Source organism: Plasmodium coatneyi, chromosome 8 (genome assembly GCF_001680005.1).
Source record: "Plasmodium coatneyi strain Hackeri chromosome 8, complete sequence".
Lineage (NCBI taxonomy): Eukaryota > Apicomplexa > Aconoidasida > Haemosporida > Plasmodiidae > Plasmodium > Plasmodium coatneyi.
Genome location: NC_033563.1, coordinates 708,392 through 723,767, shown reverse-complemented (window position 1 = coordinate 723,767; position 15,376 = coordinate 708,392). Strand labels below are relative to the sequence as shown.

The window sequence follows — 15,376 nt, the reverse complement described above, 5'->3', positions numbered from 1 at the left end:
GAACAACGTCAAAGCCACCGCAGAAAAGAAAGCAGTGATCAGAAACATAGCACCCATGGCGAAGCAGAAACGATAGAACTATGATCCCATGAATCGTCGATGCGCGTGATATAAACCCTTCCTCACCATGACAAGAACGCTCGCAGATGTCACGAACAGGTTTATGTCAACAACAAAGGGGACGTAATCAGCTGCGGGGATTAAAAAAAAAATAATTAAATAATAAAAAAAACAATAAAAAATAAAAAATTAAATAAAATAATAAAAAATAAAATAATAAAAAATAAAGTACATGAAAAAAAAAAAAAAAGATATTTCCTTTTCCCATTTACAGATCGGCACCTATCATTTCCACCATAGTTGAATCTAAACGAGTGCGTGGGGCCCCTTTGGTCATTAAAAAGTGGCTAAAGCGAGTGCCTAGCAACGTGTGAGAAACTTTTCTCGGTTAAAAAAAAAAAAAAAAAAAAAAAAAAGGAAAATGAAAATGAAAATGAAAATGAAAATGAAAATGATCCAAGTGCCCCCTTTTTTATTTGTGCATTTGGCTCGTGTACGCCCACAGGTGTATGTTCCCATTTACTCTCTTGCCGCACTCGCCCAGATGCTCTTTCGTCTCGCGGTTTGGGTTAAGAGCCACCCGTTGGCGAGCATCCCTTAAGTGGTCATCCCCCGCTTCTCATCCAAATAATGCTTAGCATCTTCCCCCTCACGTTATTTTGTGTCACCCTGAGTAACGTACCCCTAGCACACACCAAAGTCTACGCACCCATTCCTTCCTACATCACACACAATAGCAACAACGCCAAGTATGCTGTAGCGGGGAGGAAAAAAGGATTGCGGGACAGGAGGAAAATAGGAACGCGGGCCAAGAGGAAACCTATAATTTTTCAAGATGGTAACATAATCATTTTTTTTTTTTCTGTGAATGTTGCGTCGATCATGTGTGGACGAGCATGTGATCAGCTCCCGCTGGAGGTGCATACTGGGAGAGCGTCATTATGCCCCCCACGAGAAGGCACGCTCCTTCCCGTCCCTTTTTTTTTTTTTTTTTTTTTTCTAATTAAGTGTATCTTCCCATGCCACCCCCGTAGTCGTCACCCAGAAAGACATTTCCACGATTAACTTGATCGTGTTGGCTCTGATGGAGTTCCAAGTAAAGGCGACCTTTTCCACTTGACTATGTTGCGCGTATGGACGGGGCATCTTACATAGGTGCAACGCTCCGTCGAAATGCAGATTCATCGATCACATGTTCGCACCCCCCTTTTTATCGCCAAAGAAACAACACAACAGCATGGTCGTCCCGGAGAACTACGTCCTAAAATCGCAGGAGAATGCAGGTGAGTTCGTATAGAAGGGACAGTCTAACAGGACAGGTGCCTTCGCCCCCATGTGACCACCTGTATCAACCTGTTTGTGTACTTCCATCCCCACGTTAGACTTAAAGAACTTCAGGCTGTGGAAGAAGCTGCAGGACATTAAAAATGAGAAGAGCGAAAAGAAGAAAAAGTACATCTACTTCGTTCTCAAGAAGATGAACTTTCCTCTGGACACCATATTTAGTGAGTGGCCATGTGACACATGATCAAGTGATCACATGATTACGTGATTACGTGATCACGTGGATGCGAAGAGGTGGACCCGCTTACCACACCTATAACGCACCATTCATGGATTCTTCCCCTCCGCAGGCCCAGCCGAAATGCAGGACTTCGAAAAGGACGACGCAGAAATAACAACAATGTCGAATTTGTCTAGTAAGTTCTACACGCAAAAAGTTGTACACCTCTTTCGGGGCGAAGCAACGGCTACTCCAAGGGGGTAAAATGTGAGAAGAAGTTACCCCCTGCTATGTCTTCCTTCGCTACACATGCACATACAATACACATAAAATACATACAATCATATACACATGCAAAAACACACGAACAAACCCCCCCTGCAGCGGAGGAGAACATCCACTACGACTTTGACGAGAGGCAGGAAGTCCGGAAGGAGCTCTTCTCTCAGTATATTAGAAAGCCAAAGGGTATGCCTTCAGACAAGCGGTGCGTGGTTCTGAGGGCAGATGAGGAATGCATCTAACCAACAGACGTGCACCTGCTGAGTCACCGCTTTCATGTGACCCCTTTTTTCTCCAGACAAAGGAGGAGAAGACGTGAAGGACTTCCTCGCGTCGTACAAGTTCATTCCCAAAATAGATGAACAGGTTAGTCGAAGGGGAAAAAGGCAGAACAGGAAGCGTGCCTATACCCCAAGGGGGAGTCTCCACCATGTGCTTCCAATGAGAATTAACAAAAGTACATGTGTCAGAACCGATAGATCTTTCACCACCACCTCCGTGCATATTCGCTGAATCGCTTTCTCTTCCCAACTGGAACAAACCAAATTACCCCTCCAACAGAACGTCCTCCCTAGTTACTCAAACAAAGCCACAAGGAAAAAGGGCATACTGAAACAGGTTCTAGAAAACCTAAAACAGGACCAGATATTCAAATCCAACTACGACTACTACTACGACAACATATACAACAACCTGAACGATAAGGACGTGGATGACTACATCTCCTTTGTTATGAAATATAAGAGGACCCACGGGGCCGAGTATGACTTTTTTGTCAACGGGAGCCGACCTTCCCTTTCGAACGGTACACGTTTATTCTGTCACCAAGTCGAGTGATGATTTGTAGGTCTACCCATTTGACCACGCCCCCTTCTGACGCATATTTATGCCGTCCTCATCCCTTCAGAGCTGAACCCGAAAGAAAAAAAATTCCTGCTGTACACACGGAAGGAGACGGAAGGAGCCCACGCATATGACTTCGACAAATGGTGCGTCCCCATCACCTCTGGTTTTTCTCACCTTTCTTTCGTTGCGGTTCGGTGCATTACGTTTTTCATTTTTCCCTTCCTTCACGTGCATGCTGTTCCCGCCGATTGTAGGTCCTTCGCCGACTTCGTAGAAGCCCTCGTCTACTTCAACGTAAGATCAGACCATAGAAGAACATCCCAACTGGTCGAATGGAAGTGGTGCCCCCCAAAATAAAACCAGTTCCTAGTAAACTTCCCACTGATTTACCCTTTCCTTCCGCAGGATTTGTACCTAGATCTGAACAGGGAAAAGTATGACAAGTTCAAGACCGATCAAGGAGAGGAGAAGAAGTTGGACTTCGTCGATTTTAACCTTCTGGATCCGTCCTTCGTCGTTCCGAGTGGGTGCCCCATCGAGCGTTTTCCTATACCTGTTTTTCCCGTTGCCTATTTTCCGGTATATGTTTTTCTACCGATCCGTTTCCCCTGCACTTCCACAGGTGATGACACGTGGCCGAGTGAGTGGCACGAAATGCCCCTGGGTAAGTCCGATCGGCTAATACAGTAGAAAAAAAAAGACCAAATGGGGATAATCCCTAAAGAGAGGACAAATCAACACCTATTGTAGCCACGCTAATACTGACCCTACGCATGTGCCTTCCCCCCCAAGGTATGTATATAAACCAGGTCAGAATGGGAGACATCGACGGGAAGTTCCATTTCATTAGGAGAAAAGTTTTAGACTACCTACTCTTCGATTTTAAGTCAGAGGAGTTTGAAAACAAGTATATCCACTTCACGTGGAGGAAGCTGTTCCTTGGGTTGGGCTGGTAAGGCTGATCAGAAGAGTGGGCGTGGTCGACGGAGATGCATCTGCTAGGTATTTACGACGCCCGTGTGGTGATCCCTCAAGCTAACCTCCATCCGTCTATACATCTTTCCCTTGATTTACTTCCTCGCAGGTACATCCACACGAGGGGACACCCCATAGTTGTCACCCCCTTGGATAGGATCCAGTTCGACACGTTTTCCATGGACTTTTGCAAACCGGAGGAGATTCAAGTGAGAGAGGAGGGTCACCACGCAGTGCACAAGTGTACAAGCGTAGATGTGTAGATGTGTAGAAGTGTAGTAGTGTAGAATTGTAGTAGTGTAGATGTGCAGAGGGAGAGTTTGCCGAGAAAGTTCCTTCCACCCCGTCCATTTGCTGCACGTGTGTGTAAAACAAGTTATTCCTGTATCGTATCTCCCTCGTGTCACCATGCCACACCTTGCAAACTTGCAGGGACTGCGCCTGGGATTCCTAATCATTCAAGCTCAAGCTCATGAGAAGATATTCTGGTATGCGAAAATACGCCTCTGCACGTGCAGCCTACCGAAGGTGCATCGTTACGTGTGAAAAGTTAATGAGTGCACACCAATACAATTTTGTCTTTTTTTTTTTTTTTTTTTTAAAGGAATAACTACCCAGATAGATTCGACTTCATGAAGGGTAAATTCATCCACGCGGAGGGGGATCACCTCTGCCTTTGCGAACCGTGTCAATATCAGCATTTCGGCGGGGCTTCATTTTTTTTTTTTTTTTTTTTTTTTTTTCTCCCCCGCTGTGCAAAGCGCTTCATAACGTACATATTTACTTACCAAAATTATGGCTCTTTTTTTTTTTTTTTTTTTTTTTTCTCGGGAATAGGCCTTGAAATCAACATCAGAAGTGCAGACGAACTGATTTTCTAACTTTGGCCGAGGCGTTTTTTTACGTCCCGCATGGACTAAATAGTCAGATAGCAAGATAGCCGAGGTATCCGTCTTTTGGGTCCTCACTATCTTGCCTTTAGTGTCTTTCCCTATTCATTTTTGTGTTTTTTTTTCAACTCTTTTTTTTCTTCCTTTCTTTGTCTCTGCGGGGACGCGCGTTTCCGGCCAGTCCCTTCGCTGGTTGGGGACCGTGTCGTCTAACCTCCTCTGTGAGTAGTCTCCATGGCAGGGCGGCCACCGACCTGTCCAGTGGTTGCTTCTGCCCAACACGTAACAACTTAAGAGATTCCCCCCAACGGACACATCAATCCCTGCACCAATTGTTGCGTCAATCGTTGCGCCAATCGTTGCACCAACGTTGTGTGAAAAAATGAAAAACCTTAACATCATAACAAACAAAATTGTGGAGGAGCGGGTGAAGGAATATTGCAGGAAAATTGAAGAACAGAAACTGAAAAATGTAAAACCTACCATTCAGTTCGACAGGACAAAACGGAGCCTGAACAACAGGAAGAAACTCTACCACGCGAAAATGAGAAATGAGGAAATAGAGAGAAACAATAAGTAACTGTACACACCTGTGTTGGAGGGGGTCTCCTCATTATCCTCTTCACGTGTTCTTTTTTTAACACTCCGCTCTCTACACATGCGTATGTATTCACATGCGTATGTATTCACATGCGTATGTATTCACATGCGTATGTATTCACCTGCGTATGTATTCACATGCGTATGTATTCACCTGCGTATTATGATAATGCCGCTTCTCCCCCCCGCATGGCAGAATTTTGAAACAAAAACTGGAGGGCATCACCAGACGAGACAAGCGAGCAGCAGAACAGTCGAAGCAAACTGCCATCCAGTTGGAAGTCAATTTAAACAGGAAGAACTTTCTCTTCGACAATATTAAAAAAGCTAAAATAAAAAAGGAGAAAAAAAACAACCACGTTAATGTTCCTGCGTCAGTGGTTATGAAAGTACGTGTCTTGGTTGTTCAGAAGTTTCCACCAGGGGGGGCTTCCCCCGATAAATGACCACTTCACATGACCATTTTACGTGACCTCCTGTGACTTCCCCTTCGTGCCCCCCCCGTAGCCCAAAGTTAAAGTCCTGTATAAAGGCTACATCGACGACAGCCAGAAGAGCTGCAAGTTCTACACAGGTAAGATTGTCCCCAAGGGGATGCAGCAGTTCACCTCAAATGGCGCATGTAAATGGTTAACCTCCACACCACCAGCATCACTGTCTTGTCTCTCACCTCCTATTCGTTTAATTTGTTCGTCCTCCACTGCCCAACAGAACTGAAAGTCGACGAAGAAGCCAACCTAACCGTTATCGCTTTAAATTTAAAAAATAAAAAATTAAAAAAGTTTTCCTGCAATAAGGAGAGGCACCACGAGTTGCTCAGCGTGAGTGCCGCCATAAACGGTGCCATTAGTAGCAGCGGTTGTAAGAGGTGTGCTGGTTAGCTTTTTCTCCCCTTTTTTCACTCTCCTCTTGTACACCCTGTAGAACCTTGGTACCTACGAAGAAATCGCCAAGAACGTGACCCACCAGGAGGAGGAAAGCGCCGACAGAGAAAAGAAACGCACCCCAAATGGAAAGTCAAGTGGACAACCAAGTGGAAATGAAAAAAACGTTGCAGAGAAACCCATGCGAATCAAGCACCGAGTAATGATGGAAAAAGTCGAGAAGACATGTGACTTCTACTTAAAAAAATATTTCAACGAGGAAGTGCACGAAAAGGGTGCAGACACAACAGGAAGTACAATGAATGAACAGGCAGATGCAAACATAAGCACAAGTAAGAACGTCTTAAATTTAAGAAGAAAAAAAAATTCCTTTCTGTTGATTAAGAACGATCTGTTGTATAAGTCTAAAATTAACGAAGCCCAAGCTGCGCTCATTTTCAAGAAGATCAAGGAGAAGCTTAAAAAGAACAACAGCAACGTGGGTGCCGTCCTGGGTGGAGCCCGTGCAGGTTGGCACTAAACTAGGATCGACAGTTTTAGTGGTGCATCATATTTGGTCGTCCTTCCAAACGTGAATTGTCACCTCAACTAAAATGATCTCCTCTGCACCCCCGTCAGGTAACTACTCCAACCAGGAAACCACCTCCAAGACTGCTACTGTTAAGCAGAGCGACGCCACCAACGGGGAACCCACCAACGGTGCACCCCCCGATGATACGAAGGAACACTCCGTGGAAATGTCCGAAAGTGGAAAACAACAGGGAGAGGAGGATGCAATAGAAGTGACCACAGAAGAAGCAACCAACAATGCAACAGAGGTGATCACAGAAGAAGCAACCAACAATGCAACAGAGGTGATCACAGAAGAAGCAACCAACAATGCAACAGAGGTGACCACCGAAGAGACAACCCCAAACGCCGCAGAGGTAACGACCGAACAGGGACAGGATGATAAACCCCCTCTGGAAAGCAGCTACACGAAGGACTTAAAAAAATGGAGAGTCACGCTGGACGAGGACATGCGTGGTGAAGTGGAGGAGGTGGTGGAAAAATACAGAGGGGTGCAAGCAGGGCAGGAAGTAGAACCGGTACAGGAAATAGAACCGGTGCAGGAAATAGAACCAGTACAGGAAGAAGCAAACGATGTGCAGGAGGTAGACGCGGTGCAGGAAGTGGAAGACGAGCAGGACGGAGCAGAGGACATGAAAGAAAATGTGGAAGACACACAGGAAGGAGTAGAAAGTGTGCCAAGAGAAGTGGAAGCTGACCAGGAAGAAGCAGAAGATGTGCAGGAAGAAGTAGAAGGTGCGCTGGAGGAAACAGCACTCGTAGAGGAAGAAACAGTACCTGTAGAGGAAGAAGTACTACCTGTGGAGGAAGAAATTCCCACGGGTGAAGAAGCACCTGTAGAGGAAGAAACACCTTTAGAGGAAACAGTACCTATGGAGGAAACAGTACCTGTGGAGGAAACAGTACCTGTGGAGGGAGAAACACCTTTAGAGGAAACTGTACCTGTGGAAGAAGAAGTACCTACGGGTGAAAATGCCCCTGTGGAAGAAGCTAAATCTGAAATTGTCGAGTGCAGTGGCGCTTTAGAGTGCGCTGATGGTGAGGATGCGAAGGAAGGGAACCAAGCCGAGGAGAGCACACCTGCGGACGCCTCGGAGGAGGTCGAAGCAGATCCCCCTAGTGAACAACACGATGGTGGCACAGGCGCTTCGAACGAAAACTGTGCAGAGGAGTGAAAGCCGTCTTAGCAAAGTGTATGTTTGTGGATACGAAACATTTACGTTCCCTTTGTTTTGGTTTTAACGGTTATTGTTGGTGGTTTATGGGTGGAGGAAAAAAAAAAAAAAAAATCCCCAATGGGTGGTAAGGAAAAGCAGCCTTCAAGCAGACTCCCTTAGTTACACCATTAACGCTGTTTCTCCTTTTTTCCCTTTTTGCACTGCTACATGGCCTTCCCCCCGGCACGGACAAAGCGACTCCTTCTAGCGTTGGCATTATCGCAAGTCGTGCGAAAGATGAACTGAATATTAACGCTTCTTAAGTGAAATTCATCCTTTAGTTTTTTTTTAAAAAAGGACAAATAATTGTTCGGTACGTTGTGGTAGAGGTTGGTGAAGAGGAGGAAGGTGACTGGGTTAGTATTCACTTGTCTGATGTATTTGAAGCTGCATTTCTTTTTCCTCACCCAAGGGATAGGAAATAGCTGAAGGAACCTAATTAGGAAGAGGTTTAGGGTGGACGTGGGGATCCGCACGTGACTCATTTTGTGTATGTGAACCATCCGGTTAAGTAATGTCTGCACGTGCATTTGATTGTTTGGGTTTAAGAAGACAACTGGAATGTCATTGAAGGAGGAAGAGAAGGACGAGAGGAACTCATTTTTTTTCTCCTCAAAGTTGGACAATATAGTATCGATCTTACTTACCACAACGATTATATTTTTTTTTTTTTTCAAAAGGTAAAACATTATTTTCTTATCCTCCTTACTTACGGTTAGGTTGTTTTCTTTGGCTTCCTTTACATACACACACAGGTCGCTTTTATGCACATTGGTAAATACTTGTTTGTCCTCCTCGTGGTAATTGTCCTCCCCTCTGAATCTGTGTTGCTTCGTTAAGCTACACGTGTCTGCTAAGGTTATTTGTACATTTTTGTGTTCTATTGTTTGGTCTCTGTTAATGTATTTTTTTTTCCCGAAGAGCTCCACCACGTCCTGCTCACGCACGATGGGCCTTCGCAGGATGGCCTCGATCAGCGTCGTCTTCCCGCAGTTCCTTTCGCCCAGGATGCACACCTGCAGGTGTGGGGGGGCTTCCTCGGGGGTGGCATTACCAACGTGGGTGGTATCTTCCTCAGGGGTGACTTCCTTAACAGAGGTGGATTCCCTAATAGGGGTTGCATCTTCCTTAGGGGTGTCTTCCCCTGTATCACTCAGCTTCAATAGTTCGTACGGGTTGACCCCCCGCTGTCCTCCCACGATGGCCTGCAAAAGCCGCATTCGCTTGTTCTTCACCTTCACGGCGGTTCTCCTTTTTCGCTCGAAGTTGCTTTGCATCTTGTCGACGTGGTCGTGTGGGGCATCAATTTGGGTGGCGTTATGGACGGCCGCTTCCTGCACCGGTTCTACCTCCTGTACACCATTTGCTTCTTCCTGTATTGCCCCTCGTGCAACCAACTCCTCCCTCGTCCACTTCCTGAGCGACTTTCCTAAAATCCTTTCGCTCAGAAAATCGTTAAACAGCCGCTCGTCCGACTTTTCCTTTTTCCTGAGGTCCACATATTTGTAAAAATAATTCCTCGTTTCTTCGCTGAGCTTTGGTCGGAAGATGCGCAGACTCTCATCCACCAGGTCCATCACATCATCGTTTGTGGAGTTTTCCTGAGGATCACATGTGTGGTCATCCATCGTAGCGTCATCGTCGGTTGTAGAGTGGTGGACAATCGTAGCGTGGTGGCGATTCACTTCCTCCCTGACCTTCCGCCGTATGAGGTCCACTAAGTCTTCTCCCTCGTCTTGATAGGGCAACCTATTTGGAAAAAAGACCACGTTGCTAAAATACTCGAAGGCGTGTAAAAAATTGTACTTCCTCTGAGTTGTTTCCACGTCGTCGTCCAACTCACCCCTTCCATTTCTGACACTCTCGTCAAACAGGACGGTAAACAAATTTTCCTTCGACGTGAAAATGTCCCTAACAATTTGATACGCTAAAATATCGCTCTCCCTAACTTGGGAACATTTTACGCAAAAAAAAATTAAGTGGCTGTTTCGTATAACGTGAAAGTACTGACTGATGAGGTTGTTAGGCTGGTGGTGTTGTTGATACATGTTGTGGTGGTACAGTTGGAGCTTCTTCATCATTTGTTCGTTCATCCCTGGTGTGTCCGTCATAAGACATTTCGTATTTTCCACTCGGAAGGGACTTTCATTCGTGTTGATCGAATAATTTGCCTCATGGTGAACAAGCGACTGTTTGTAGTTGGCGCTCAGTTGCCTCATCAGTCGGTTGTGGAGGGATGACTTTCCGCTGTTCGCTGCCCCCACGATGCTTATCCGGAAGCACAAGTTCCTCACCACCCCCGGGGCGGGCATTTCCTCGTAAACTCTGCAGCGGTGCAAAAAGAACACGCGCCACGAACGCCACGAACACCACGAACACCACAAACACCACTAACACGGAAGGCTCATTTTACTGGTTAACTAAATAGTGATGATCAGATTGGTCAATTATGATGGGGACGCATGAACCCCACACAGGTCTTTACAAAGGGGTGAAAAAAATAGAAAAAAAAAAAAAAAAATATATCCACCTATATATATGTATGTACCCATGTATTATACATTACGACACGTGGGGCCACGAATAACATCGCGCCACCAAAATTCGACGAGAAAAAATGAAAAACAAAAAAAAAAAAAAAAAAAGGCAACGTTTTTAGCCCCACGGAGGAAGAATGCCCCAAAAGGGGAGTAGCACCAGCGCCACTTGGAGACGACTCAGTTGAAAATAATTTCCGCTTTACCTGTCATGGAAGCAGGGATGTATATATTTTATTTTTTACTTTGCATCCCGTTGGCTAAATTCAGATAATACAATCCAACGAACCCCCCCGTGAAAACGCTACATGAGGAAACAAAATAATCCTCAGCTGTTACACAATTTGGTGGTGCTCCTTAGGGAGAAAATTCCAGAGGACAGTAAGTATGTTCCAAATGTAGACGAATGGAGTGGCTTCCCATCCAAAAACAGCACCATCAGTGGTGTTAATTCCATTAACGGGGAGGACCACGCTACGGGTAAAAAAAATGACGAGGAGTCAAGTCCCGTCATCTTTCTCCTTACCCAGATCGGGAAAGAATTACTCATACAGAATGACTTAAATGTTTTAGAAAAAAAAAAAAAGTTCATTTCGGAGAGGCACTTGGTTATACAGCGGGACGCCAACTACGTGACCGTCCGGAGCAAAAACAATTTGCTCTACGCTGTGGCTTTGCTGTGCGAGGAGAGGGCAACTGACACCGCGGCGGTCACAGAACGTTACAGTTACACTCGTGTACTTTCCGCACTGAAATACGCCTCGGATCAATTTGAAGCAAAAGTGAGTTACTACGTTAGCCTTGCAAATGGTGAGTTCGAGGTGAGGAAGATCCATCTGCTGGACTGCAGCCAGATGGTGTGGGATTTTCAGTTTTTTAAAGAGGACCTAAGGAGGAGGATAAAATACGCGCAACAATCAAAGTGTCTATGCTTTGTTTTGTCTCCTCGGTTACTGGTTAGGGAGTACGCTTTGTTCCTGTCCGGTTTGATAAGGCGCTTGGGGCGGGGCTCTCCGGATGTGGCGTTTCATATTGTGGAGGAGGGAGACACAACAGATCCAACAATTCGTGAAGTTGTGGTCGATTCAGTGGTTGGTGATGTGGTGGATGAGCCCCATTTGGCACCACGAGACCACCCCCGCCTCGCAGACCAACAAAAGACGCCCTTCCTTCAGCAAATTTGGTTCATCCTTTCTCTCCTGAAGGAAGAATACACCAACCTACGAAGTATCTACCACTTGGAACACTACACGAAAATCTTCCTACACAACTGTGAAAAGCTAGACAGAAAATCCTTCATCGCCTTTTTAAAAAAAATAGACCACCTGCACGTGCATGCAGTAAATTTGAACACCCTCTTTGGTTTGTACTTTAGCGAAACGGAGGAGAATATACTAAAGGTTTTTCGAAAATGTGAGCGGCTTTCGAAGCAGACCAGTGGAAATGTCTGTCTGGTGATTGACGGGATTGACGTGGTGGCGCGGCGGAGTGGGGAACACCACGATGGTGACCGAGATAACCGTGATGGTGCCTGCAATGGTAACGACCCTGGGGGAGAAGCCAACGACAACGGACGCCTGCTTACCACGCTGCTGCTGTGCCTCGATGGCATAGATAACTGCACAGAGAGGAGGCAGCCTCAGCGAAGAGCGGCCGCCCAACGTGAACACAACAACGAAGGTAACACAGGACACAACCTATGTAAGGGGGACAACCTAGCCAGACGGGTGAAAAAAAAAAAACACTCCCCCGAGGTAGACCTGTACGAAGAAGATTCAGATCACACGGGGAGATCTTCAACGGATGAGGGTACCAAAAAAACGCTGAAGAGAAAAAAAGTAGCAACACATGTAACGTATGACATTAAGCAGTTGGCAAAAATTTACAAAGAAAAGCACATTCAGCTGATGAGAAGGAAAAAAAAAAAAAACATCAGCATCATCGTTTTAAGTGACTTGGATTTGAAACACTTTGATATTTCTCTCACGAGAGCGGGGCGATTTTTTCATTTCATAAAATTTGGCTAGCTGGTCTGCGTTTTTTTTGTTCATATTTTTTTTTTCTGAGTCACCTGCTCGGCGTTGCCATATGGGGGGCGGGTGTATGATGCGCACATTTGGCGCTAGCATCGGGCGAATACCCATGCGTATGCGCTTGATGCGTTTGATTATGCGTACATGCCAGCTGCACCTACGCACAAATGGATGCAAACCACTGTGCGAATGTTACCCAACTAAACACACCCGCTGCCTTTGTTTGATCTCTTTAAAAGAATCTTTTTCTTTTTTTTTTCTCCGCTTCGAAGTACCTGCTTGGGCTTGTTCACGCGTCCTCTGAAAATATCATTATGGCGCAAAGCGGGAGTGTGTTCCGCACAACTACCATCCCGCCTTAACTGCCAAGTTTTTTTTTGCTTTTCTATTTTTTTGTCGGATGAATCAACTGGGCTCGATTTTCAGATCAAATGAATACACCATTTCGAGGGAAGAAAGAAAGAATAGTTGAAGGTTAAAGGGGGGAAACGAAAATAGGCCACACCACTGCGAAGCGAAAAGAAACAGGACAATCACTCTCCCCGCTGTGCGTATTATACAGAGGAAGGGAACGAAAAGAAAATTGGAAAGAACAGTTTGAGGTCTTCCCTCTTTGTTACCCTACCAAGTATACACAAGCACCATTGGCGAATATGCAAAGTGTCTTCATCATGACAGACCCTCCCCCATGTGTATTTATCTACTGTCCTCCCCATGTTCACACTTGGCAGATGTGACATAAGTCCGTTGCACCGCCCTACACACATATTGGTGGCGCACAGACCCATCCGTAGAAAAAGATGAAAATGAAATTTGTGCTGATGTTGTTTTTGTTTTATGTGGCAAATGCAAATGTACTTAACAAGAATCCCAACATTTTAAAGTTTAAAGTGTTTATACTTCCTGCACAAAGTAGCCGGTACAAAATTTTAAACCTGCACAACAGCAGCATTAAAAAGATTAAGGAAATCCAAAAGAGCTTCAAAACCAACGTTTTTGTGAGCAAGAAAATCAAGGTAATTCCACAGGGGTGTGTATCGCACGTGCATACTTCGCCCACGTGTTTACTTCTCTCACCCCTATGTGTGCTCATGACACTGCCGGATACCCCCCCTCCCCCTCACAGGATTTCTCTAAAAGAGAAGATGCCTTCAAGTTGCACCTAATTAGCAACCCCGCCCTGTCCATAGTTATTAAGTAACGCATGAAAAATAAAATGCAATTCGTTTGAACACACGCCTTTTCCTTGCTCACATTTGCGCACACGCCGCATTTTCAGCATCATTCCCCTACCGCTTCCCCCCGCAGGTATTTTAAAAATAATATAAAAAGCCTGAGGTTGTCTGCTTTGCACTTCGTAAGGTAAGGAGGGGTGTGTACGTATATATGTATGTATACACACGTGTAACAGTTGCTGTTGTTCCTGGCGCTGCTAAAACAAGAAGCCACCTTCAAATCGCCCACTTCTTCCCCCCCCTTTTGCAGAATATACAAATTTATAATTTACATTAGATGCCTGCTAGAGTGGCTGCCCCAAATCAACCCCCACCTCAACCCCTTTTCGTACATTTTCACCTACACGAATGGATACGTCCAGTTTTTCCATGTAACTAGCCAAAAATGAGAAAAAAAAAAAAAAAAAAAAAAAAAACACACAAAAAGTGGAAAAATGGAAAAAAAATATGAACAAGTCATAAAAAAAAAAAAAATACACCATTCGTGTGCACCATTTATATTCACCCCTTTTTCCCTACTGCAGAAATACGTCCCGAACGTTTTTGGAATAGATCTGAGTGGTGTCTTTTCCTGGCTCTTTCTCGAAATGATAGAGAGTTATTTGTCTCAATAAGAGAATCTGTCCCATCTGGCAGCTTCAATCGCACCGCGGTGGTGGCGCATTAACAACAGCCGGAAATTTTATTTTTCTGTATTTTTATAATTGTCATACAGTTATCAGCAGTTACCCGATAGGGTCCATCTTTAACAGATAACATACAACGTAGCACGAGACGTTTTTGGGACGAAACGATGTTCCGATCGGAGGCGCACTTCCGCATGCTGGCCAACCTGCGCTTTTTGGAATTGCAAAAGCTGCTCCTAAAAAGGTTCCAAATTTTCAAGAATGAAGAAATAACTGTGCTTAAGAAAGGAAACATGAAGACCATTTTGAACGAATGGGCTGAATTCCTAACCAAGGAGCAGAAGGGGACCAACATCACACACATCCCAGATGAAGTGTTGCAGAGTAAAAAGGTGGCCGACATTTTGAGGGACGACATTGAATGCAGGTGGTTAGTTGGCCGGATCAATGTGGGCACCAACCAGGGCGGCTCTACCGATGTTAGCAATGTTAGCAATGTTAGCAGTGCTGACCTTGCGCGCAACGGCGCCGCGCTGAGCAAAATAGACCAACTCCACTTCGATGAATACCCAGACTTGTTCCATTACGAGTACCCGCAATTCCCGTACAACTACTATGACAAAAAAAAAATGAGCAATTTTTACTCGCTCCTAAAGTTCCCCTACAATGATATTTTAAACATTTCGAAGATGATCAAGAGGGACGTCATCCCCCCCCCGGGTGGTAATGCCGAGGAGGGAGAAACACTGCAACGGGGGGAGAAGCCACGCAGGGACGCATTGGAACCGACCAACGTCGACGTAGTTGATGACGACTTCATGAGTTACTCCAGCAACAGTTATGTGTATGCCCCGTCGGAGATGGAGACGTCCAAGGAGAACTACCATGAGTAGGAGGAAACGACGGATCAGCCGATAGGCGCAATGACTTGTCACCGCCAGGACGTAAAAAAAAAAAAAAAAAAAAAAAAAGTGCACACCGAGTTTCCCACCTTGGAAACGTTAAACGTTCAATTTTAAAGCGAAATGAAAATACAAACGTCAAACTTGTTCAAAAAAAAAGGAAAAAAAAAAATGACTACCCCTGCCCCGCTTGCACACAATTGGTATGCAGCTGG

The 15,376-nt window shown here is 45.3% G+C and overlaps 4 protein-coding genes across 4 annotated transcripts; 3 read left to right on the top strand and 1 right to left on the bottom strand.

Moving 5' to 3' along the window:
* Positions 1-690: 690 nt before the first annotated feature.
* On the top strand, positions 691-7,786 carry PCOAH_00020700 (Uncharacterized protein; the record flags this gene model as incomplete). The annotated part of the gene is made up of 23 exons (XM_020058877.1): positions 691-898; positions 1,095-1,156; positions 1,283-1,343; positions 1,443-1,565; positions 1,695-1,760; positions 1,949-2,032; positions 2,145-2,212; positions 2,408-2,651; positions 2,754-2,835; positions 2,947-2,986; positions 3,098-3,215; positions 3,315-3,356; positions 3,485-3,644; positions 3,777-3,876; positions 4,100-4,155; positions 4,272-4,306; positions 4,596-4,612; positions 4,853-5,133; positions 5,354-5,546; positions 5,665-5,731; positions 5,869-5,978; positions 6,082-6,550; positions 6,660-7,786. The coding sequence occupies 23 exons, from the start codon at positions 691-693 to the stop codon at positions 7,784-7,786; spliced, it is 3,813 nt and encodes a 1,270-aa protein (XP_019914644.1).
* Positions 7,787-7,992: 206 nt separating this feature from the next.
* On the bottom strand, positions 7,993-10,140 carry PCOAH_00020690 (Uncharacterized protein; the record flags this gene model as incomplete). Its single annotated transcript, XM_020058876.1, has 1 exon — positions 7,993-10,140. One exon carries the CDS (start codon positions 10,138-10,140, stop codon positions 7,993-7,995), a length of 2,148 nt encoding a protein of 715 aa, XP_019914358.1.
* Positions 10,141-10,673: 533 nt separating this feature from the next.
* PCOAH_00020680 (Uncharacterized protein) lies at positions 10,674-12,392 on the top strand (the record flags this gene model as incomplete). Its single annotated transcript, XM_020058875.1, has 1 exon — positions 10,674-12,392. One exon carries the CDS (start codon positions 10,674-10,676, stop codon positions 12,390-12,392), a length of 1,719 nt encoding a protein of 572 aa, XP_019914655.1.
* Positions 12,393-13,198: 806 nt separating this feature from the next.
* PCOAH_00020670 (Uncharacterized protein) lies at positions 13,199-15,152 on the top strand (the record flags this gene model as incomplete). Its single annotated transcript, XM_020058874.1, has 6 exons — positions 13,199-13,414; positions 13,525-13,595; positions 13,707-13,760; positions 13,884-14,004; positions 14,158-14,230; positions 14,386-15,152. The coding sequence occupies 6 exons, from the start codon at positions 13,199-13,201 to the stop codon at positions 15,150-15,152; spliced, it is 1,302 nt and encodes a 433-aa protein (XP_019914343.1).
* Positions 15,153-15,376: the final 224 nt, after the last annotated feature.